General features: G+C 33.8%; 12 protein-coding genes and 7 pseudogenes across 19 annotated transcripts, besides 5 other annotated features; 13 read left to right on the forward strand and 6 right to left on the reverse strand.

The window, feature by feature from the left end:
• Nucleotides 1-18726: part of a mobile genetic element that runs on past the window's edge.
• On the reverse strand, nucleotides 233-821 carry TVAGG3_0131800 (annotated as a pseudogene). Its single transcript has one exon. A coding segment is annotated over exon 1 (589 nt).
• On the forward strand, nucleotides 836-2031 carry TVAGG3_0131810 (annotated as a pseudogene). The gene has a single exon. A coding segment is annotated over exon 1 (1196 nt).
• Nucleotides 3098-3919, forward strand: TVAGG3_0131820 (annotated as a pseudogene). Its single transcript has one exon. A coding segment is annotated over exon 1 (822 nt).
• TVAGG3_0131830 (ATP binding) lies at nucleotides 3924-4334 on the forward strand (the record flags this gene model as incomplete). The annotated part of the gene is made up of 1 exon (XM_051223956.1): nucleotides 3924-4334. The coding sequence occupies one exon, from the start codon at nucleotides 3924-3926 to the stop codon at nucleotides 4332-4334; it is 411 nt and encodes a 136-aa protein (XP_051108942.1).
• Nucleotides 4354-5388, forward strand: TVAGG3_0131840 (integrase core domain containing protein family; the record flags this gene model as incomplete). The annotated part of the gene is made up of 1 exon (XM_051223957.1): nucleotides 4354-5388. A coding segment is annotated over one exon (1035 nt), but the record flags the coding sequence as incomplete, so codon positions are not given.
• TVAGG3_0131850 (His-Me finger endonucleases family) lies at nucleotides 5651-6235 on the forward strand (the record flags this gene model as incomplete). The annotated part of the gene is made up of 1 exon (XM_051223958.1): nucleotides 5651-6235. The coding sequence occupies one exon, from the start codon at nucleotides 5651-5653 to the stop codon at nucleotides 6233-6235; it is 585 nt and encodes a 194-aa protein (XP_051108944.1).
• Nucleotides 6544-7509, forward strand: TVAGG3_0131860 (organellar and viral DNA polymerase type B; the record flags this gene model as incomplete). Its single annotated transcript, XM_051223959.1, has 1 exon — nucleotides 6544-7509. One exon carries the CDS (start codon nucleotides 6544-6546, stop codon nucleotides 7507-7509), a length of 966 nt encoding a protein of 321 aa, XP_051108945.1.
• TVAGG3_0131870 (uncharacterized protein) lies at nucleotides 7920-8294 on the reverse strand (the record flags this gene model as incomplete). The annotated part of the gene is made up of 1 exon (XM_051223960.1): nucleotides 7920-8294. One exon carries the CDS (start codon nucleotides 8292-8294, stop codon nucleotides 7920-7922), a length of 375 nt encoding a protein of 124 aa, XP_051108946.1.
• Nucleotides 8403-9230, forward strand: TVAGG3_0131880 (KilA, N-terminal/APSES-type HTH, DNA-binding family; the record flags this gene model as incomplete). Its single annotated transcript, XM_051223961.1, has 1 exon — nucleotides 8403-9230. The coding sequence occupies one exon, from the start codon at nucleotides 8403-8405 to the stop codon at nucleotides 9228-9230; it is 828 nt and encodes a 275-aa protein (XP_051108947.1).
• On the reverse strand, nucleotides 9249-9722 carry TVAGG3_0131890 (uncharacterized protein; the record flags this gene model as incomplete). Its single annotated transcript, XM_051223962.1, has 1 exon — nucleotides 9249-9722. One exon carries the CDS (start codon nucleotides 9720-9722, stop codon nucleotides 9249-9251), a length of 474 nt encoding a protein of 157 aa, XP_051108948.1.
• Nucleotides 10206-11063, forward strand: TVAGG3_0131900 (annotated as a pseudogene). The gene has a single exon. A coding segment is annotated over exon 1 (858 nt).
• Nucleotides 11360-12175, forward strand: TVAGG3_0131910 (annotated as a pseudogene). Its single transcript has one exon. A coding segment is annotated over exon 1 (816 nt).
• Nucleotides 12316-13196, forward strand: TVAGG3_0131920 (organellar and viral DNA polymerase type B; the record flags this gene model as incomplete). The annotated part of the gene is made up of 1 exon (XM_051223963.1): nucleotides 12316-13196. A coding segment is annotated over one exon (881 nt), but the record flags the coding sequence as incomplete, so codon positions are not given.
• On the forward strand, nucleotides 13578-14052 carry TVAGG3_0131930 (annotated as a pseudogene). Its single transcript has one exon. A coding segment is annotated over exon 1 (475 nt).
• On the reverse strand, nucleotides 14128-14691 carry TVAGG3_0131940 (uncharacterized protein; the record flags this gene model as incomplete). Its single annotated transcript, XM_051223964.1, has 1 exon — nucleotides 14128-14691. The coding sequence occupies one exon, from the start codon at nucleotides 14689-14691 to the stop codon at nucleotides 14128-14130; it is 564 nt and encodes a 187-aa protein (XP_051108950.1).
• On the reverse strand, nucleotides 15010-15269 carry TVAGG3_0131950 (annotated as a pseudogene). Its single transcript has one exon. A coding segment is annotated over exon 1 (260 nt).
• TVAGG3_0131960 (uncharacterized protein) lies at nucleotides 17375-17815 on the forward strand (the record flags this gene model as incomplete). The annotated part of the gene is made up of 1 exon (XM_051223965.1): nucleotides 17375-17815. One exon carries the CDS (start codon nucleotides 17375-17377, stop codon nucleotides 17813-17815), a length of 441 nt encoding a protein of 146 aa, XP_051108951.1.
• TVAGG3_0131970 (uncharacterized protein) lies at nucleotides 17864-18100 on the forward strand (the record flags this gene model as incomplete). The annotated part of the gene is made up of 1 exon (XM_051223966.1): nucleotides 17864-18100. The coding sequence occupies one exon, from the start codon at nucleotides 17864-17866 to the stop codon at nucleotides 18098-18100; it is 237 nt and encodes a 78-aa protein (XP_051108952.1).
• Nucleotides 18101-18726: a terminal%2Cinverted (terminal inverted repeat of Maverick-1C transposon ID:TVAGG3_0131780).
• A 1392-nt stretch (nucleotides 18727-20118) lies between these two features.
• Nucleotides 20119-21895: a mobile genetic element.
• Nucleotides 21868-21885: a terminal%2Cinverted (terminal inverted repeat of MuDR-2/MuDR-2B_TvMULE3 transposon ID:TVAGG3_0131980).
• Nucleotides 21886-23418: part of a mobile genetic element that runs on past the window's edge.
• On the reverse strand, nucleotides 22659-23192 carry TVAGG3_0132000 (protein of unknown function, DUF4106 family; the record flags this gene model as incomplete). Its single annotated transcript, XM_051223967.1, has 1 exon — nucleotides 22659-23192. The coding sequence occupies one exon, from the start codon at nucleotides 23190-23192 to the stop codon at nucleotides 22659-22661; it is 534 nt and encodes a 177-aa protein (XP_051108953.1).

Below are 23418 nucleotides of genomic sequence, written 5' to 3' on the forward strand. Positions count from 1 at the left end.
AAACAGCAACAACCAAAGTTCATGACCTAATACATAACATTCATACTTTATATTTTTAGCTCTGAGTTCTCTTGTAAGCTGTTGCATTTAATATTTTCTAAAAAGTCAACTTCAACAGTCATTCGCACTGGTGCCTTCAGTTCTACAGGCTCTCCTTGAAAGTCAACAAGTCTGAATTGCATGTCTTTCAAATTATGAGGACTAATGCGAACCCATTTACCTAAATGAGTTGCTATGACAGGAACGTTTGGAATGAACATTGAATTGACTGCATAACAGAAGGATTTATATTCTACTGAACCTTTACTATTAACTCCTGAAATACCTGTGACATTAGCTATTTTGACTCAATGTACAAAAAATTACCATAACATACGTATGGAACAGATTTCATCTCAATCGTTTTGTCAACACTTTTCAAAGGAAATGTCATATGGTATGCTCCCAGAAGCAATTGAACTCTATGACTCATTCGTGTTATCTTAAACTCCTTCGCATAACTGAACTTCAAAACTCCTGCAATAAGTTTAACATTCATTAAGTTTTCTTCGTTCTCCTTGTTTATTGTAGTATTTATGAGAGCATTTAACACTCCAGCTAATGTTTCCATCTTATATTCTACATTATTGTGAAATCTTATTTCGTGCTTCTTTCCATCTATTTCAAGCTCCATGAAATCTGTTTCATCTGTTATAACGAAAAGCGATAGTATTGAAGTCAACAACTCTGAAAGCAAGCGCTTCATTCTGAAGACCTAAGTTTGTTTGTAGCTTTACTGTCCCGTATTCGTTTGGGTCTGTACTTTGCAAATAGAACAACATTTTATTCTCATTAAAATATGAGTATTGCTGCATATGCGTATGAAGCTGACAGAGCTAAACGTTTATATTTTGGTCAATACTCTCTCACACTTACTGACAAATATATTGTTATCAGTGATGGAAATACCGAGAAATACATAACATGGAAGGACTATGAAAAGTTTGACCCTATTTTAACTCCATGTACAATGCCATTCATTGTAAATGGTGAAGTTGTCATGAAGAACGACACAACAGTATATAAGTCTGTATATGAAGCGTTAGAATATATGTTGAATTATAATCCCGAAAGATTTGACCCAAGCACTACACCATGTGCAATGCCTTTTATTAAGGACGGTGAAATCGTAAGAGTTCCGGATTCAACGGTTTACTGCTGTTCAAAACAGTTTACAAAACATTTTAGCGAATATCTTTAATTCAGAAACTACAGAAATAAAATTACCATATATAACAGATGCTAAAGAAATTAAATCAAAAACGACAACATTATTTACGTCACTTAATGATTTAATGACTTATATCATTAATATTCCTGCACCAACTACAGCATTTGATCCAAACTCGACGGTTTGCAGTGTACCTTTCATAAAGTCGCAAACGGACTCTTTGAGTCCTGAAGGTCTTTCAGACCGAAGCGACCAGGGCGAAGCCCATGACAGTTCATTAATTGTTTAAGGGATTCAACAGTTAATGAATCATTAAAGGCGTCATTAATGAAAATCATTGATTTTAACTCATTCACGAATACATATAATTCATTCATTAATGTTTCATATGCTTCTAAAGAAGGTGAGCCAAAAACTATCGATAAAGCGGTGTATGAAATAAAAGCATCAACGACGAAATTGAATTCGTTAACTTTTGACGGTGATAGTTTCGTTAATGACATAACATCGGGGAAAACAATTTTAACGAAAGAATATTTAAAATCTCATGTTAGTGAGTTCGTTGAAATTGAAAAAGAAGGTGGAATTAAGTTCGATCCACTGAATTTCATTTTCAGCTTAGCGAATGCGGGTGTTAGTTTCGCTGAATGGACAACTATACAGAGTGAAATAAATGCAATATGGACGTTTTTGGGGTCAAAAGCGGGAATGGGTGAGCTTGTAAATGCTGCAAGAACATTAGGTGAAACAGGAAATTTTGTAGATGGTTTTAAAAGACTTGTTTCAAATGTTTTAACAAACACAAAGAAATTATTTAGATATACCATACATAACGGACGGATTTTCGAACAGGTAGCAACAAACCCTCCGGTTATGGCTGCGTTGATGATGGTTAGAGATATAAAACCACGTAACGACGGGAACGAAGAACATGAACAACAGAGCCCAACGGGCTCAGAGCCACATAGTGGCGAGGATACTGGTCGGGTTATTCAAGACATTAAAAACGTGTATCCTGAAGTTATTGATTTATTTAGAGGAGTTAATGATTCAATTTCAAAACATTCTATAACCCTCGATGAAGAGAATAAATTAACAGATTATATATTCGTCATTATTGCAGAATAATGAAGAGAATAAATGAAAAAGGAATTGGTGATATCATTAATGTCAGCGATGTAATGATGAAAAGAAATTTTGACTCATTATTTACAAAACCGAAAACAGAATATAGTCTTTATGACGTAATTACCGAATTAATGAAAAAGATTAATGATAATAAGAGTTCTGGCGGAAGAGTTGAATTAGAAGTGAATGATGTTAATGAGAAATTAGCCGAAAAAGCAGATAAAAACCACGTTCATTATATAACTTCAGACGAACAGATTATAACGGACTACCATGGATATTTAACACGAAGTGATGAAGCGAAGACAAAAAATGTTAATGAAAGAAGATATAAATACATTCGTGCTAAAGGTTATGACATAAGCTGTACTGTACAGTATGACACAGGTAAAGCACCAGAAGCATTTAGTTATAACGATGAAATTTATGCCTCTACTTTCTCTGTTAATGGTGTATTAGTTGAACCAAGATTTACTTTGAGAGTTAAGTCAAAAATAACGTTTGAAGATGCTATTAAAAGTAAAGCTGACAAAGTTGAACTTGAAGCGAACAAAGTTTTGAAATCTCATAAACACAACATCTCCGATATAAATGAACTTCAAACTTCTTTAGACAGTAAAGCTGACAAGAACCATACACATAAATCCTTCACTACTGTTAGAGCAGACGACATAATATTGAACTTTGACCTTGGTTCAAGTGCACCATTAGAAAATCCAAGTACAAGCGTAAAAGATACACTAAACTTTAATAACATGTATGAACATTGAAGGTCATGCAGAAACTTTGAAACACATGAACTACCAGCAATGTTAGATAAGAAAGCAGACAAGAACCATACACATATTTCTTCACAACTGTTGCTATAGAAAGTATTGAAGGAACGGTTGAAGAAACTGGTGGGGATGCATTATATTGTAAACCTCCTAACTTTCCACAAGGTTTAACATCGGATGACGACATAACGACGATGAGAAACATTAGATGTAAAGATGTTTATGTCATGAAGGATGAACATAATATTAAATTCACTGCTCAAGATTTATATGATAAGAAAGCTGACAAGAACCATACACATAAATCCTTCACTACTGTTAGAGCAGACGACATAATATTGAACTTTGACCTTGGTTCAAGTGCACCATTAGAAAATCCAAGTACAAGCGTAAAAGATACTCTTAACAATTTAGATAAGAGTTGCAGGAATACCGAAGATCATGCCAGAAACTTTGAAGCATATGAACTACCAGCAATGTTAGATAAGAAAGCTGACAAAACTTATGTGGATGCAGAACTAACAAAGAAATTTTCGAAACCAGATACAATGACATTTACAACAGAAATTATAAATGGTGAACCAGCAACTCCATTTGAATTTGTTAGAGGTCTTCAACCAGATACTTTTGAATTTTTCTTGGATAATTCTATTGAACTAACATTACATTATAAAAGTGGAACAAATGCAACATTTCATCCGGGAGATACATTCCAAATGGTATTTAATGACATAAGTTCTTTAGAATATGTTTATAGAGTTATGAGCATATATGATTTAATATATCCTATAGGAGCTGTTTATACGTCTATGAATCCAATAAATCCAAACACTTTATTTGGTGGTAGATGGTATGAAATAGTTGACAGTTTTCCATTCTACACTAATACGCAGTCAATGAAGATGGGAGGTTCAAAGAAAATAGGTATTGAAAACCTTCCTTCACATATGCATAGGTTCAGTGGAAGAACATCTGTGGAAGGAAACCATTCACATTCAATAACAAAAAGAGGTTATACAAATCTTGCAGCGGGTTCGGATAGACAGGGAATGCATAGATATGATATCACAACTGACCCAGTAGATGTTAGCACAGGTATTTTCTGTGGAACTGCAGGAAATCATACACATGTTGTAGCTGGTATTACAGACCCAGCAGGTAATGGAAAAGATTATATGCCTCCTTATATAACAATGCACGCTTGGATACGAGTTGGTTAAAATCTTTAACTTTACATAAATGAGCTTGAAAGAAGTATTCGAACAACATCCATGGAGGTCATTTAAGAAGTTCAATGAAGCTGCAAAGAGTCGGGGATTTACTAACAGAGCTGAAGTGAAAAGGTTCTTTGACAAAAATGTTGTACATCAAACAAAAATAAATCCTTACGACTACTTTTTACCAATTTACTCCAACACTCCTGACGCATACCAATTTGACACTCTCATTCAAAGCAGAAAATGTGGTCATAACCCATTCCTCATCTTCATTAATGTTAACACTCGTAAAGCTTTTGCGTATATAATGAAAAATAAAGGAACTCGTGAAGTGTTAAGAGTTTTACAAAAGTTTGTAGCAGAACATAGCCCAAGTATTTTAACATCAGACCAAGACGGTGCATACCTCAGCAACGAAATCACAGAATTTCTCATTAAGCATAACATAACTCACTACACTACTGAAGACCATAACCATAACATACTCGGTATCATTAACCGCTTCATAAGGACTCTCAGAGATTTAAATCAAGAGCGAGACTTTACCGAAGAAACAATGAAACATTTCATCGAAGTTTACAATTCCTCAACACATTCTACAACAGGACATACACCAAATTCAATGACACAACAACAAGAAGAAAAGTATATACAAAAGAAACGAAGCCAAACACAAAATATCAGAAATTCAACAAAATTTACCCTCATTCCTGGTACAAAAGTTCGTGTAGTTCTTGACGACAAACCGTTGACAAAGAAACGTTTAAGGTTAAGTCGAAATTATTATATCGTAGACTCTACGCAAGGTAATGGATATCTTATAAAAGCTGCTGACGACTCCATAGCATTTTACCCTCGACATAAATTAGTCGAAAGTAGTAATGGCAAACTTGCTGAAACCATTGACGAAGCAAAGCGAGGAGTGGTTATTGAAATACTTGGCTATAACACAAACGATGACACTTATAAAGTAAGATATGAAGGAGGCGTTGAAGATGTTATACCATCTAAGAACTTGAGAGAGTCGAAGCCAACACATCTGGGACCATTAGAGCGGGAGTACTGGAAAGACAAAAATATGCCAGAAAGAATAAGAAAATTCTTCTAAACTTTTTCATTAGATGTAAATCAGACATGAATGAGAACAGTCATGATATCATTAATGGTACCATTTATTTTTGTCATAAATTTACACCTAAAATATAATTTAGGTGAAGAGGTGACATCTCACCCGTTTTCTCACCTCTTTTCTCACCTCTTGAATTTTCATGAAAACAATTTATTTTAAAAACAATATATTTTTTTTTATTTTATTTGAAATGTACGCTGAGTTTGTTGGAGAAGACCGTTGGGAAACTTGTTTGTTAGATGAGAAATATGAAATTCACTGTTGTGAGTTATTTGAAGTCAGAAACAAAAAGACAAAAAGAGTTTTAAGCGAATGGGAGCGAAATGACGGATATGCTGATATGAAGATGGGTGGAAAACACCATCTTAAACGTGTTGTCATTGCAACTCATTTTATACTGAATCCTAACAATTTACCTTTTGTAGACCATATAAACCATATAAGAAACGACAATAGACTTGAAAACTTACGTTGGGTCACTTATTCTGAAAACAATAAGAACAAAGGTAAATTTAGAGATATTGTATTCGAATTTGTCGACGAACTAGAAGATGAAACAATTGAAATTACAGACTATGGCAAGCATACGTTTGAGTTTTACTACTATAGCGAAGAACAAGACTCTTTCTACTTTTATACCGGCGTAAACTATAGGAAATTACAAGTATATTTTACTAAGGCGGGCTATGCTTATGTAAACACTAGAGATACAGATGGAAAATACGTTCGAATACTTCTTAACAAATTCAAGAAGCTATATGGCATACCATTTTAAAACAATATATTTTTACATATATTAAATGCTTCAGGTTGAAAGAATATGGTGGAGCCAAAAGTGGCTCGACCTCAAAACAAACATTTTATGAGCTTACAAAGGGTGTTATGAATGAATTCAGCAACATACATCCTGACCTCATTCATTTTGTTGCTAAATTCAGTAAAAATAATGTTTAGGTGAAGAGGTGACATCTCACCTGTTTTCTCACCTCTTTTTTCACCTCTTGAATTTTCATGAATTTCCTTAAGATAGAAAAAATAAAGTTAGTTTTATTTTTATTTATTTTTTTATTTTGTATAAAAGATATGATTTCAACAATCGGCACAACAACAATTCAAGCCGCGAACGGCGGGACTCTGTCCACAACAACAGCACCAAACTCGTTAGTCATGAATCCTACGTCAATGTTAGTAGAGATGAAAAACTTCATTCCTTCTTCATATACTTTTGAAACAAAAATCCAGAAGATAAAGCAAGAACTTTTAACAAGTAATTTAGACTGTACCGCACAGGATGAAACAAATGAACAGTATCTTTATGAAATGCAGGACATTATTGACCATTTACCCAAATTGCCTGAAATCCAACAACAAAAACTCACTATTCCTGAATTCGACGAAATTGAAGTGAAACCAACTGACTCAGTAGAAATAAAGAAGTTCATACGTAAAGTAAATTATGAATTCCTTGGTTTTCATTGCAACCATAAGGTTATGGACAAAGATTGCGACATGGTATATAAGAATGTTTCTGACATATATAAATCTGAAGAATTTAAGACTTACGATAACTTTGTTTCATTAGTTGCAAAATGTGTTTGGGAAATAAGAGATAAAGATAGAAGAGGCAAAGTATGGAACGAACAGATAAGACCCGCTATGTTTGAGATGAAGAAAACCATTGACGCCTTAGTTGTTCTAGCAGGTAAGGTTTCAGAATATAACGCAAAAATGAACCCACAATGTTCAAAATGTAAGGCAGCAATTAGGAAATATAACTACTCAGTCAAAGAGATAGAAAGAATGAGAAACGACTATGCAGACTTAAAGAAAGAAGCAGAAAAGCCAGCAGAAGATAAAATGAACATGTTAGAATTTCTGAACAAAAACTATCCAACAGCAGAAGATTTCCTTCTATCTGACGTCAAGAAGAAGTATAAAGAAACCTTCGGTATTGTTAAAACTTTTGACATACTGACAGAAGAAATAGAAGCTACGAAATTGTTTAGGATTTCAAATATACATCGTACAATTCATGTAAAACGCTTGTGAAAAAAAGAGGTGAAAAAAGAGGTGAGAAAACAGGTGACATCTCACCTCTTCACCTAAATTATATTTTAGGTCAAAGCTTCCACGAGAGAAAAGATTCCTCATTCGCTAAGGATTCCAAAAATGAAAAAATCGTTGATTTCGGCTGAGAAAAAACGGCAAAAACCCTTCTTCCACGGGAACAAAGAAATAAAGAAGAAATAAAGTAAATTTTTTATTTATTCCCGTGGAAGATAGAGCACTTTTATGACACTTTTTATTCACGACAAACAAGACAAATAAAGAAAATAAGAAAATACGGCGCCGTCGCGGTTCGAACCACAGACCCTGACCCCTCCATAACACCACCTTAGACCACTGTGCTACGTAGCCTGTCGACATAAGATTTTATAAATTGCATATTTGACGTAAATTTATTTCCATCTGGCTTCCCACTGCATAAGATATTCATACGTGTTTGTAAGACATTCATTAAACTTCTTTTCTATTGCATCTAATCTTGCGTTATTTTTTTCAATAACTTGTCTGTATTCTTCATCATCTCCAGCAGTGTTTGGGTCTTCACGTTTAAAATATTCATTGTTAACCAATTTTTTATCTACAAATTTTATTAGTGTTTGATTCACTTCGTTATGATAACGGTCATATTCTTTCAATACGTAAGTGAAGACAAAATGCGTCGTACCTTCAATCTTAAAGCTTAAAGAACTTTCAACACAGTTTTGAGGGTCTGTCAGTGCGTCAATGAGATAGTATTCGAAGTCAGTCAATAATCTTTTTAAAGTCATTTCATACAGGATAAAATTTAATGTTGTGAAGAAATAGTGTTTATCTCAAAAAAAAATAAAGTTAGTTTTTATTTTATTTATTTTTTTATCCTGTATGTAAGAACAGCAATGACAACATTAGAGAACACAACAACTGCTATCGTTCATGAAGCCATAAATGAAGAATACGAATACATACAATATAACAAACAGTTACGTCTCATTCGTTCTGTCAAAGACGACATGTACCAAATGCAAAGTATAATGAACGCTCTTCGTTCTACAAAGCAAGCATATCATTGGTTTGAAAACCAACAGGCAAAAGAACTTTTAGAAGAATTTCCTCATATGATTGCTTCCCTCGGAAAACCGAGGGAAGAGATTCCGTACGAAAATCGCAAGAATTTGGCACCTGGTTTGAAAGGTTATTATGTTCATAGACTTTTAGTAAATGCTGTAGCAATGTGGGCTTCACCTCGTTATGCTTGTTATATTTTCATGATGTTAGATGAACTATATAAAGCAGAACGTGGAGAGATGGAAAAGAAACTTCAAGCAAAAGATGAAGTCATTGAATCCAAAGACAAAAGCATACAGAAAAGAATACCACGTTCAGTACCAAAAGGAAAGGAAAAGAGTTATAAGTATATGATTTACGCTGAAGAGATGGAGAATGAAGAAGATAAAGATATGGTTATGTTGCATTTAGTCAGAAGAAACAACAAGAGCTTTTATGACCTTGCTAAAATATATAAATCTGACAGAAACTGGTTCTATCGTGAAAACTTACCGATTTCAATGACACCGAATGAGCAAATAAAGGAAATTGTCAAAAATACTCTTCCTCAAACACACTATGACATCAAAGGTTGCACAATACTTACATTCAAAGAAGACTTAACATTACTGAAGGAAAAAATAACAGAATATTTCGATAACTTCAAAGAGGAAGACTAACCAAAAATATATTTTTGCTTAAATAGCTTCAGGGTCTATTTCTTCAACCATTTCACTTCCTTCGTCAATGTCAATTGAAGCTTCTTCAACTTTTGGTAAGAACTTTTGTATAACATCTTTGTTCGTTATTGTCTTCAGAGATGAAGGATAATATTTCACATTTATTTCACCCTTCTTATATTCTTTCTGTTCGGAAAGATTTAAAGCAATACTGAAGAAGTCAACGTTAGAGTTCTTTATGACAGTATAGTGTGTATCTTTGACATTCACGAAGAAACCCTTTTGTTTCAAAACTACTGCTAACTCTTGTGAAGTATAACGTTTGCGGTCAATGACAATAGCTAATGGTCTGACATACTGACCAAACTTAGATTCTTTCACAAACTTCTTGTTAAAGATAACATTAACATTTGAAGCATTATTGAACTCATTCTTGATGGCAGTAGCGAGAGCATTGTATGAAAAGAACTTGCAATCTTGCATGTGTTTCATTAAAATAAAAATATTAAATTATTTTGAAAAATAACTTAAAAAAATGTAATCTAATTTTTCAAAAAATATTTTTTATCCGATAGAAAAGATGACAGAAAAATTAACTTTTTACATAGCGCCAGACCCTTCTTGCCCACATCTTTTTAAGCCACAATATATAGTCATAGAACTAAATAGAGAAAGCGAAATTCTACAAATAGAAGAAAGCGAAATTCTACAAACAGAAGAAACATATAGAGACCTAGATAACGAAACTGGATATGCACTATTCTGGTTAGATTGTCCTTATGAAATGTATGAAAAAAAGGCTTTATATGAAGAATATAGAAAATATTGTCATGAAAACAATATAAGACCAAGCTCTAGAGAAAAATTCTATGCTGGTATAAAACATCTTTTCGAAGTTCGGAATGGCAAATATAGAAAGAAATAATTTTTCTAAGTTTATTTTTTCAAAAAATATTTTTTTATTTCCTACTAAAGATGTATCGGAAGTTGTCTAAGTTAGAACACTCGGAAATAAAACAACTTCTTACAGAAGCTAATATAGATGTTGCAAAGCATTACGCAACAAACAAAAAAGCACTCGCTGACATCCTCAATGACTACAATGGTGCAATAAGTTATGATAGAATTCATGAGTTCATAAAGCCGCAACGCGGCGAGGACGAAGTCCATGCAAGAGCATTTCCTTTAAATGACATTGCTATTGACTTATATCATAGACGTTCAGTACCTCATGAAGTAAGAAGAGAAATGTTTGACATAACAAATGCAAACGTTGGTGAAACAAGAAGAGCTGTACCACATGAAGTAAGAAGAGAAATGTTTGACATAACAAATGCAAACGTTGGTGAAACACGAAAGAGAGATGACACACTGAAACAACAGAGAAGAGAGATGTTTAAAAGTGCTATAGAACAAGTTCGCAAAGCTAACGATGTCATTCGTTCCATTGACGACAAACCAAAAGAAGGTGAGAGATGGTTAAAGAAAGATGAAGAGAATAGGAAGAGAAATGTGAAGTCAGGCAATAGACTCATTGACTTTAACATCGAAGCTTTAGATGAACCAAACAGAGACTACTTACACAAACATTTCGGTAAGGTTTTCATGAGACTCTTAGAGAAAATTAAAATAAACTCCCAACAGAGATGGATGGTATGTTATAAACTTGGTGGAAAGTATGAATGTTCTACGTTAAACCTCAATAATATTGGAACATTACTACATCAGCTCTTGAAGGAGAACTTTATATCAGAGATAGAAGCAAATGCGCAGGTATTGTTGAAATGCACTATGACTTCTTCTTGACAAACATAAAGAATCTTACCGAAATAAAGATGTATGATTTAACAGAATATGAAGGCTTAACGATGTCAGATGTAAAGAAAGGCAAACCAAAAAAGAGACCATATAGAGATGAAAGCACACTGACAAATGACCAGAAAGCCATTTTGGAAGCTCTTAAGCAAACAGGAAACCCAGCACTTATAGAAAGCTTTTGGAAAGATAATGGTGAAAAGAAGTTTTATAAGAAGAGAAGCGGTCAGTTCTGGAAGTATCTTTGCACATTACCTATAAATCTTGAACGCTACCAAATCTTCAATGAACTGAACAAAAGAACTGCAACACTTATGACAGAGGACAATTGTTTCGTTTATGCTTGCATTCAGGCTGGAGTAAATGAAGAAACTATTGACCACATGAGAGAAGTCATTCGTGTTAGAGACTTTCCTCAAAGTAAAGTACAAGAAATTTCTGACGCAACAGGTATATCATTTAATGTTACCATTGGTTATTTCAATGACTCAAGACATAATGAAATAAAGAGATATATACCAAAAGAATGCGAAACTGTTAGAACTATTGACTTACTTCTTGTTGAAGACCACTACATGCTAAATGAAAGATTACCAATGACAACATATTTCATTCGAAACTATAAAGAAATTCTCAAAGCTTGTGGTGGAATGAACATTGAGAAACAGATGAAGATTTATACAAAGAGAGAAGATAAATATGTAGTTCGTTATGATAGAACAACACCGTTATGGGATGTTATGAAAACATTGTGGGAGTGCAAATATTTCGAACCTATTTCTTATGGAGAACTTTTCACATATACTACTGACTTATATAAACAGAACCTTGCACCATTTAAAGATTTGACATATGCTCCAAAGTATTGTGTACAACTGAAGAAGAAAGCAGAGTCAAAAGAAGTAAATAAAGCTAAATGTAAATTCATACCTGAGCACGTTTTCTTTGCTGACTTTGAGTGTAGTACGGATGGCTTTCATAAAGCTTTTAACATCTGTTATGACAGTGAAGATGGTTCAGTTAGTGAAAGCATTTGGGGTCAAAACTGTGCAACAGAATTTTTGGAAAGACTCCCTGACAAGAGTTTAAATATTTTCACAACCTCAGTTATGACATAAACTTCATCTTAAGACACATGACAGAAGTGAAAGGAACTCCCATCATTAAAGGTTCACGAACAATGCAAATAACTGGCTTATATAAAGGACGGGCAATTATTATAAAAGACTCTTACAGTGTTATAAATAAGAAGCTTAAACTATTTCCTGCTATGTTTAACTTACAAACAGGACCGAAAGAAGTATTTCCATATAACTACTACAGCAGTGTTTTGTTAGCAAATGACAACAGAACTGGTGTCATTTCTGAAGCATGTAAGTTTATCCATGATGCAGATACATTTATGAAGAACATAGATTCCATCAAAGGTTGCAGAATAGATGAAAACCACTTCGACTTAGAAAAATATAGCACGTTTTACTGCAAACAAGATGTAAGAATTTTAAGAGAAGGTTTTGTAAAGTTCCGCAATGACTTATTGAAAGAGTTTGATTTAAACGTTTATGACTACGTTAGTATTTGTTCTATTGCTAACAAATTGTTTGAGAACAGAGTATACTTCCCGAATGGAAATCTTTATGACCTCTCAAATAAACCAAGAGAATTTATTTCGAGATGCATTCAAGGTGGAAGATGTATGTTGTCAGATAACATGAAACAAAAGAGCAAAAAGAAACTCATTGCTGACTTCGACACTGTTTCATTATATCCTTCAGCTATAGCAAGATTGTATACTTTAGAAGGAATTCCAAAAGTATTGAAGGATGAGATGCTAAGCACAGAGTATCTCATGAGACATTTATTCGATGATGACCAAAAGGAACCCATTGGTGAAAAGTTTATGTCTGGCTTCTTTGTTCTCATTAAGATAACAGAGATTGGTATACCCAGACACTTTCATTTAATAGTTTGCGACCCTGAACTAAATCCAGAACTTAACGTTCCAAGAAGTTCAAACACTTGCTGTCTCATGTATGTTGACCATATAACATTACAAGACCTCATAAAATATCAAGGTGTCAAATGTGAAGTGTTGCAAGGATACTATTACGATGGAAACAGAGATATGAGAATAAGAGATGAAGTAAAGAAGTTGTTTGAGTTAAGGTTAAAGTATAAGAAAGAAGGAAACCCCTTACAAGAAATTATAAAACTCATTCTGAACAGCATTTATGGCAAAACTATTCTATCTCCTATTGAGTCAAAAATAACCATAGTAAATGACAAAGATGCTATAAGATATGCTATAAGAAATTACAACCATATAGTGAAGTTCGAAGGTTTGGATGGTTCAGATAAAACTATTTTCAAGCTAACGAAAAGCATTTGCAGACACTTTAACTTCTGTCCACTTGGTGTTAATATTCTGTCTATGTCAAAACGTATTATGAATGAAGTATTCTGTACTGCAGAGGACATGGGACTTCAAATCTTTTACCAGGATACCGACAGTATGCACTTATATAATGAAGACATCCCAAAGCTTGCAGCAGAGTTTAAGAAGAGATATGGTCGCGAACTTATAGGAAAGAACCTTGGTCAATTTCATAGCGACTTTGCAGAAATAACACCTGGAAAACAAAGTTTAGCTTATAAAAGTATTTTCTGTGGAAAGAAGACCTACATAGACTTACTCACTAACGATTTAAATGAAGTTGCATTTCACTGCAGAATGAAAGGCGTGAAGCAAGATGTTATTGCTTTAACCGCTAATGAAATGTTTCCTGAAGCTATACAATGCTATTACAATGAAGATAAGAACATTCACATACCTGTTGGAACATATGACAAAGACTCTGAGTTCAGTTTAATGAAACTTTACAAAGCACTTTATGATGGTCAAGAGATTGCATTCGACTTATGTAAGTCATGTCAACCTTGCTTTGCTGAAAAGTTCAACTTTTCAATAACGACTAAAACAAGCTTTATTCGTAAGTTGAAGTTCTGAGGTCATTTCGTCGCTAGCGGCTTATTTTTGTCAGCAATGAGGTCATTCGTGATAAAAATAAAGCTAGCGTAGATTTTACAATACTGCGATGGTAGAGTTTAAGAGTTGTGCTTCAATGTAGAGACAGTCCTTATGGTCTGGAGGCAAGAACACTGGACATTTATGGTCATGAGTGGAGAACATGTCTATCCAAAACTCACGATTGAAGCCAGTTAATTTATAGTATTTAGGGTTAGGAAGTGGTGAAGTTCTTGTATGACCAATGAACTCATTTTCAACTCCCTTACTTAAGTTTGAATATAATATAGCTTGCTTTCTATCCCAAATGCCAGGTGTTACAATCTTTGAAAATTCATTTTTCCTCGGAAGCATTGCATCATAATTGAAAACATTCTTAAAATCATCACTTGGTTCAGAGATTTGAAATCTTATACGTAATGGATTTTTTTTCTCTTTAGCGACTTCATTGAATGGTGAGAATACAATGAATTGACAGTCATGAGTTCCATCTTCATTTTCATTAAATTCATAATGAAAGTCTATAAGTTGTGGCTGACTACCTTCTTCTTTCAGTTGTGCAAGAAACTCACGTAAAGGCTGTAAAGTTTGTACTTCAATGTTGAACTTTTTCTCGAACATCTCATTAAATGAAATCATACATTGCAACAATGTTGTATCGTCTTTAAAGTATTTGTATATGTGAATGTTTTGGGCGCTTAAAGACTGTTCGTCATTTTCTATCTCGACTTGAAGTATAAAGTCAACCTTTCTGAAAGCACGTGTTATATACATAGATGTTATGCCAATGTACTTCTCTTCATTTATGTTCACAATCCAGTCTGTTGGAAACTTAAACGTTACTCTGTTCCCCTTTATTTTGACGTCAGGGTTTTCACTACTGAACGCAACAGATAAAGGTATTTGTCTATACATTTAGTTCGGATAAAAATAAACCATTTACTCTTTCTTTGCTTCAGCTTCTTTAGCTTTTGCTTCAGCTTCTTCTCTAGCTTTTTTCGCCAGCAAACGTGGGTTCTTTTGTCTTCCAGCAGCTAATGCAGCAAGTTGTTTTTCACTAAGTTTTCTCTTTGGTCTCTCTGGCTTTTGTTCTTGTTTTTGTTCCTTCAGTTCGGATAAAATTTGCTCACGAATTTCTTTCTTCAATGCTTCAACATCTATGACCCTTGGGTCTTGTCCGTAGGGCTTGTCTGAGTCATTTGACTGTAGATAAAAAACTAAATTAAAACTTTAACCGATGTAAAATGAGCTTGTCAAAATCAGAACGAGAGTCTATTATATTAAATGACGCCAGAGGAATACAACATCCTTTCTATTACGTAAGTCAGAGTAAAGATGGTAAAATATACGTAAGAAAAAGAAAGGTACCATTAGCGAATACAGAGAGCGACAACATTAAGGTGCATGGCAAGGGCGAAGCCCACGAAGCCCAAACCTTCTGTTCAAACTGAAAAGTCAATAGAACAAGAAGAAAAGAAGCCAGATGTTCTTTCAATAACGAACCAAGAGCTTATTGCAAAGTTCGTGAATTTCATTGAAAAGCAAACCGAGTCAAAGAACCCTGACCCGCCAGTGAAAGAAGTTGAGACAAAAGAGAATGTACAGTTCATTGAAAATGTCAAGAAACAACTTCCACCACGAATACCAAGAAGAAGAGTGAGAATAATGAAGTAAATAGATATTTTTATCTGAAGTAAATACATGCAGAACGAACAGCTAAACGAATTTACTCCAGCAGAGCATATTCATCAGATTCGCTCATATTTCGATATCATAGACAATGCAGTTCAAATTGGTGACACTAATAGAAAATATTCTGACGCAAAGATTCCATCACAACCTGGAACTGCTAAAGATAACACATGGGTAACATTCAATCTCTCACCTCCTGGTGAAAATATGTTGGACCTTTACAATACATTCATTACGTATAAAATGGAAGGTCAATTTATTGTAGATAAAGAAATTGGTTCAGGTTCCAATAAAACAAACCCACCAGGATTTTGGATTGGTTTCGATGACGCTTTCTATGCAGTTGCTGGATATCAAATCCTTGCAAATGGTCGTATCGTATATTCTCAAGACAACGCAAGAGAAGAAGCATATATAACTTCAAACTCACAAACTACCGAACAAATAAAGAAAGTAGATGTTTTCTCAAAGACTCGACATGAAGATGTATGGAGTCATTCGGGAACATGCAGAACAGGACAAATTGTTAGTGGTCCAATTACAGCAGGAAAATCATTTGATTTTAAGCTTCGTTTAAGAATTCCTGTTAGAAGATTCCTTCCATTAGAAGCTATTCGATTTATTCCAGCTTTTGCAGGAAACATTCAGCTTAAAGTAAAGTTCAGTAGCGACGCCTTACAATGCACATCTATATCTGTAAATGATATCATTGCTTTCAATCCAACTCTTAAAGTTGCATTTGCTTCAGATTCAAATCCACCGACAAATAAATTTGTTCCATGGAATGAACCATTCACTATGATAACGAAGGCAGTAGAAGCTAGTGGAACAGTTACTATTACAACTGTAACCAGCAACTATTTCGAACAAAGATGGATTTTAATGAATGTTTCATTCATCCAAAGTCATTCTCTTTAGACCCTAACATTTATACAGAACTTGTAGAACATTATACAAACGAGGCTTTATGTTTTCCTGTTAAAGTTATGGATTGGATTCCTATGGACGGTTCATTCTCAAAGAATACAGATAGTTCAAGTGCAACATTTACAGCAGCTTATACGCCTATTAATGTTAAAAGTATTTGGGCACTATTTAGAAAGAAAGACAACTATTATGTTAATTTTGAGAACCCTAAGTTTAAATATCTTCAGCTTTCCATGGGAGCTTATGGAAATATGCCTGCAGAACCTGAAAAATCATATGGACCTGTATTTTATGAAATGGTTGCGAACGCTTGCAATACAAACAATGATATGATAGGATTTAATGAAGATGTTATGAGGTCATTGGTGGATGATGGTAGTGTGGAACATAAATGGGATAGCTATGACAACACACATTTCTTATGTGGTTTTCCAACAGAAGTGGACTTTTGCTTCCAGCAAGGTCAAACATCTACTGCTCCAATAACATACAAATTGTCTGTTAAAGGACCTATTGAACTAGCAACTGAAAATGTACCAAAGCCACTTATTGGATTTATGAGGGATTGTTGCTTTGCCATTCAGGTGCGTGCTAATGGAATCCCAATAATAAGATTAGATGACTATAACTTAGCACGGACGACAGTGAGGAATAAAGGATGAACGTTTATTTTTAAAGCTTATAAATGAGTTCTTCATCAAGCTCTCGTGAACCTTCACCATCTATGAAACAAACTTTACCAAACGATTATGGAGCACCTATTGAATATTTCTTACGAGCTGCACAATGGCAAAGAGCAGTCTCACCAAGGTTAGGTGTTCCACCAGCTCCTGTCAAAAATAGCATTTGGTCAAGTCCTTATATAAGATATGGTCTCCCACTAGGTTTGCTAGCTACAGCAGGAGCAGTTATGATGTTGAAAAGAAATAAAGCAAATGTTGTAAATAATACTGAAGTAGCTGAAGTTAAACAAACTCCGACACCATCACAAACAACACCTTCAATGACTCCTGAACCTATGAAAGTACAAACTCCTGTTCAAAAGTCAACTCCTAAACCGACTCCAACATTTAAACCAGAACCTACTCCTCAAATAAATCGTAAAACTCCTGCGTTTCCTTACTGAAAAAATAACGTTATTTTTATTTAATATTAAAATTTTTATTTGATTGAAATGACGACTAAAGTCACTGAAGCAATGAAACAAAAGTTTTTGGTAGAATACATTAAATCAGGAACTATTCCAGAAGGTTTTTACATTCATACTATGAAGGATGGTAGAGTTCAGTTTAGAAAGATAAAACAACCATTAGATAAAGAAGGAATTTTGAGAAAGATTAAACTTCATGAGGACAACATTGCTGAACTTAAGAAGAAGTTAGAAGAGTTGGAGAAAGGAAGAGAGTTATAAAGCAATGAATTCAAGTGGGTGAAAAAACAGGTGAGAAAACAGGTGAGATGTCACCACTTCACCTAAATTTATTTTTGCGCTATGTTTTCATACGTGTGAGGGTGGTGATATCATTAATTTTTAAGTTTATTTTTAAGTTTATTTGGATGTAAATGACAGAACAAAAGCAACTCATACAAATCGAAAAATATAACAAACATACATTTAAACATTTATTCTTCCTTCCTGAGCATAACATGTTCTTTACACTTCATCCTAGACCAGTTGACTTTTCATTGACTGTGTATAAAGATTGTCATGGTAGTTTTATAAAAACTTATGATGATGAAGGTAAGTTAACAAGACTATGCATTTCAAAACTTGAGAAACTTTATGACTTCAAGTATGACTACAATAGAGTTAACACTGATGATGAAGATATTGAAGAAAATTTATGAGAACGTTTATTTTTTCATTAGTGAGTTCGTTAGTGAGGTGAAATGGTTGGCGGCTTTGTAAATATTTAAGGTTAAGTTAATGTTGTCGTTTGTGTTGTCGTTTGTGTTGTAAAATATACGTTAACGGTTTTGTAAAGTGTCAAATTCACAAGTATTGGGTAAGGTGGAACGCAGTGCCACAGTACCCAACTAAGCCATACTAACTCTTATAGCACCACTATATAATAGTCTAGCAGATATACTATCCCAGTCTATATATTCTGCTTTTTTCAAAACCTCTCTCACAATATTTTTCTTATCTAATGGTATACGTTCCATCTTACCTATAGGTATCTTTTCTTTTAACTCTTTCAATATATTGTTTGTGTCTGGAATATGTTTGAGACGGTCCATATAGTTGTCGAAGTCATTGCATATAATCTTTGAGTCAGGAAATACGGTATGACATAAATGGGATATATAGAAACTTCCACCGAACAAATCTACAAATGTTAGACCATTCGGTAGTTTCTTAAGTTCTCTCAATATAATATCTTTACATTTACTCTTATTTCCAAAGAACGGTAACGGGGGTTTTGTAAAATTCATTTATATATAATAATAAAAATGTTTTTACCCAAAAAGTGACAGAAAAGTGACAAAGCATGAAAACATATATAATTTGTGAAAAGCGACACATTATATAATGTTTTCGACCCAGAAGAAGGCTTCTTCCCAGAAGCAATGGAGGAAGAAGAAGAGTCCTCCGAATTCACACCAGAAGACTAACAATTTTCCGAATAAAAACTTCATTTATACTAAACATCTTCGGGGCTAGAGGGCGCAACGCGCCTGGAAGCCCCACTTACCTAACCTAGATTGATACTAAATTTGAAAAGATTACGTTCTCACAAAATTTTATTAGATAGCCGAGAAATTTTAATGGCTACAAAATAAATATCTATATTTATTATTAAAAATTGTTTTATATTTTATCTGTTCAATATTTATCTCATATAAAAATTTGAAATACTTAATCAAAATTTCTATGTGTTTGTTTGAATGAGATCGATAGCAATTAATATATCATTTGAATTTGCTAATTGTGGTGATGGTACTATTATTATTAATTTTTTATTTTTATTTTTTATTTTTTTATTTTTTTATTTTTTTTTGATAATACACTATTTAGATTTATACATTCATTCAATATTATGAAATAAATATTTCTAAATTGATCTGATTATTTTTCATTAAAGTTTATATTATCACCAAATAAATTTTCGAACCCTAAGAGTCATAGTTCAATGGTAAGAGTCATAGTATAATCGTAAAGTCCATTGGTTCGAATCAAGGGGATTTTCACACTTTTTTCTTTTTTAAAATTTCAGAGGTTTATTTTTAAGGTTCTCGCTGGCGACCCCCCACGTTCGTCAAAAAAAATTTGATTTTTGCTGGCGACCCCCCAATCACCATTTTTTTTTCGACGAACGGGGGGTCGCCAGCGAGAACCTTAAAAAAAAAACAGAATCCAAAAAAGGTGACATTTTGGGTGTATCGTCTATCCCAGGGATAGAAAAATGACTTCACCTTGGATCTATATTCGTATTCGCATCGGTGGTAGATTAATACTCCTGTTCCAATTGATAGTTTTTGTGGGTCTTTGACAAATCTTATGTTACCATGCAGCTCTGCAGCTATAACAAAACGAGAATATTCTAAATATCCTATGGCTTGATCAACCTCGCATGGAGGATCGGGTGGAGGATGTTGCATTGAGCAGCAAAAAGGAAAAATAAAATTGAAAACTCACATTGAAAAAATAACGGTTTAATAGAAAATATTTTTTTTCTTCTGAAAAAGAATTATCTTTGAGTATCTAAATTGGGATAAAGGATATAGAATAGATAACTAGTACTTAATATATGATACATGTACACGAAATGGAAGAATGTGTACTAAAAGAAAGAGAAATTTTAGCTTAATATTTTACATACGAATCAATTATCTTTGGTTAAAAGGTAGAATTGTTGGCTATGATGTACTGATTCATGATCAGTACATCATAGCCAACAATTCCTTATATAAAGTTCAAAAACTTGGGTACAATCAGAACTGATTGCACCCAAGTTTTTGAACTTTCTTGAGGGAATTAAAGGGTGAGAGATTTATAGTCTATCTATATATCTCCCACCCTCTAATTCCCTCCCTGACAGCGGGAAACTTTGTCTGAATGTTAAACTATTCAGACAAAGTTTCCCACTGTTTGCGAAGGAATTGTTGGCTATGATGTACTGATTCATGATCAGTACATCATAGCCAACAATTCCTTATATAAAGTTCAAAAACTTGGGTGCAATCAGAACTGATTGCACCCAAGTTTTTGAACTTTCTTGAGGGAATGGAAGAGTAAGAGGTATACATTATGAATATATACCTCTTACCCTTCCATTCCTCCCTGACAGCGGGAAACTTTGTCTGAATGTTAAACTATTCAGACAAAGTTTCCCGCTGTCAGCGAAAGAATTGTTCCATCTGGTGCATAGAGTGTGAATCTATGCACCAAATGGAGCAAGTCCCTCGCGAAATTGCCAAAACTTGCGTCGCATTTCAAAGATTGTGACCCAAATTTTGGCGATTTCTAGTAGAGATGGAGTATTTTGAGTCACTGACCTATATGCAGTGGCTCAAAGGGCTCCATCTCTACTTTGAAGCAAGGAAACTTTCCTCGAAATTTTGATAATTTGAAGAAAGTTTTCAAGCAATTAACAAAGGATTACTCGCGCTATGAGGTAAAAATTCTAGATTTTCACCTCATAGCGAGAGCTTCCCTTTCATTGCTTGAAAACTTTCCCCAGCTTCAAAATTGGGGAAAGGGCTGTAAAGTCGACTCCGATACCAGCAGGTACCAGAGTATTTAAAAGAGAAGCCCTCGTACGAGTTTCTATGAAGACCTTCTCATTCAAGAAGATCTTAATAGAAAATCGTACGAGGGCATTGGAAACTCGCGTCTGGTACATGTTGGTACCAGAGTGTTTGAGATTTGAAGACTCTGGTACTAACATGTACCAGAATTTATGATGAATTTAAGATGGACCATTATAAAATGGTAGCGGTTTGTTTCAAAAAATTTTAGATGAGATTTGCATAGATATAGATTATATGATTTATACATATGAAAAATAATATATAAAAATATAATTTTGAGATAATTATGTAAATAATATTTTAAATATTTGAATTTGAGGTATAATTTTATAGTAAAATATATTATAAAGAGTATTTATATAAATATTGTAAAATAATATAAGTAATAAAAATTGAGACTCACTCCCTGTTTTTGATGTTTTGTCACTTTTTCGGTAATTCTTATTGTTTCTTCTTGAGCTATTTGTTGTTGAAGTTGTTCTTGTAATACAATACTTTCACCAGTTGCATCTTCCAATTCGAAACTTTCTGCCGTCATTGACAAATACATAGGACATAAAAGTTTTACAGGAACAAAGTTTGCGTCAACTAATGTCAACGTTATACTTGCCAAAGTGTTTGAGTTCACTAAGGTTGAAAATTCTGCATTCGAATGAACAATAGGCAAACCAGCAGAGAAAGTATTGTTTATACGCATAAGTATCTTTTGGTCATAATAGTTTCTGTCGACATTCGAATAACACTTTGAACCTAAGTTTGAAACAATATATAAGATTGGTGTGCTTAATGTCAATGGAATAGACATTCCTTGTATGACACCTTTTCCTGTTATAGGAAACTGTTGGTAGTAAAAACCAGAAATAAGTTTTGTATTATAGCTCATATCATTAATAGTAAACTCAGTCGGACATCCAAACATAATGAAACCTGCTCTAGTTGCAGCACATGTGACACCCGTACTTAAAGTATTAAATAAGTCAACAAAACCTGTTGGTGGTATATCTGAGTAAGTATCTTCAAAGGAGTATTTTTTACCATTCACAACAATAAAGTCTTCTGGTGTCAAAAGAGCAAAACAGGCTTTAGTCGTCATTGTGTTTAAGGTTAGTTTACAATATCGTCCTTGAGGACTTTGTAAGTTTGTTGTTATAGAATTATATGACTCAGGGTTTTTAGTCGTAATAGTATAAACCATTATGTCTTCTGCCATTTACTTAGCAAATAAATTTTAATGAAATGTTGTGGTCGTCAAATATTTTTATAACGTCTGGGAAACTATATTTTAAGTTCAACGTTTCACCTCCTTTCATAACGTATATCTTGTCAATGACATTATATGAAACACCACAGCAACCAATGTCGGGTTCTATTTCTTTGATGTTTATATTGTCTGCCTCTGTCAAAAGTTTCAATAGTTCTTTCAAAACTTCATGAGGTGCAATGACATATGAGTTCACTTTTACAGGGTTGTGTTCGACCAAGTTTAACATTATACTTAAAGCTTGACAAATCTTCTCCTGAGTTTGAAGTTTGTCTTTCAGTTGTTGGTAGTCGTTTCGAATATCTGCAACAGAACTTAAGTCTCTGTTAACTTCAGGATATGTTGGTTCTTTTACAGGAACAATTGTTATACCATCTTCGTCTTCGTATGGTTTCCCCACTTCAACATCTCTGTCTTTGACATTGACAACAACACTTTGACTGTTTGTTTGAGTTGGTGAATTTAACTTCACATCTGCCACCGCCATTAAACCTTTTGAAACACTTACGCTTCTATTTTTCGGAAATGACATTTTACTTAGAATAAAAAGATGGACGTATTTGGATATCTTATTGAATTGAATCAGAACAAAGTTTATACTCACAAACAATACAAATACATTGACAGAATAGTTCTTTACACAAACAATGGAAAATGTTATAGAATAGCAGTCTTTGCTGAACCTAAATATTTTCATAAAGCAAAGAAAGTTG

The sequence above is a fragment of the Trichomonas vaginalis genome, chromosome IV, assembly GCF_026262505.1.
Source record: "Trichomonas vaginalis G3 chromosome IV, whole genome shotgun sequence".
NCBI lineage: Eukaryota > Parabasalia > Trichomonadida > Trichomonadidae > Trichomonas > Trichomonas vaginalis.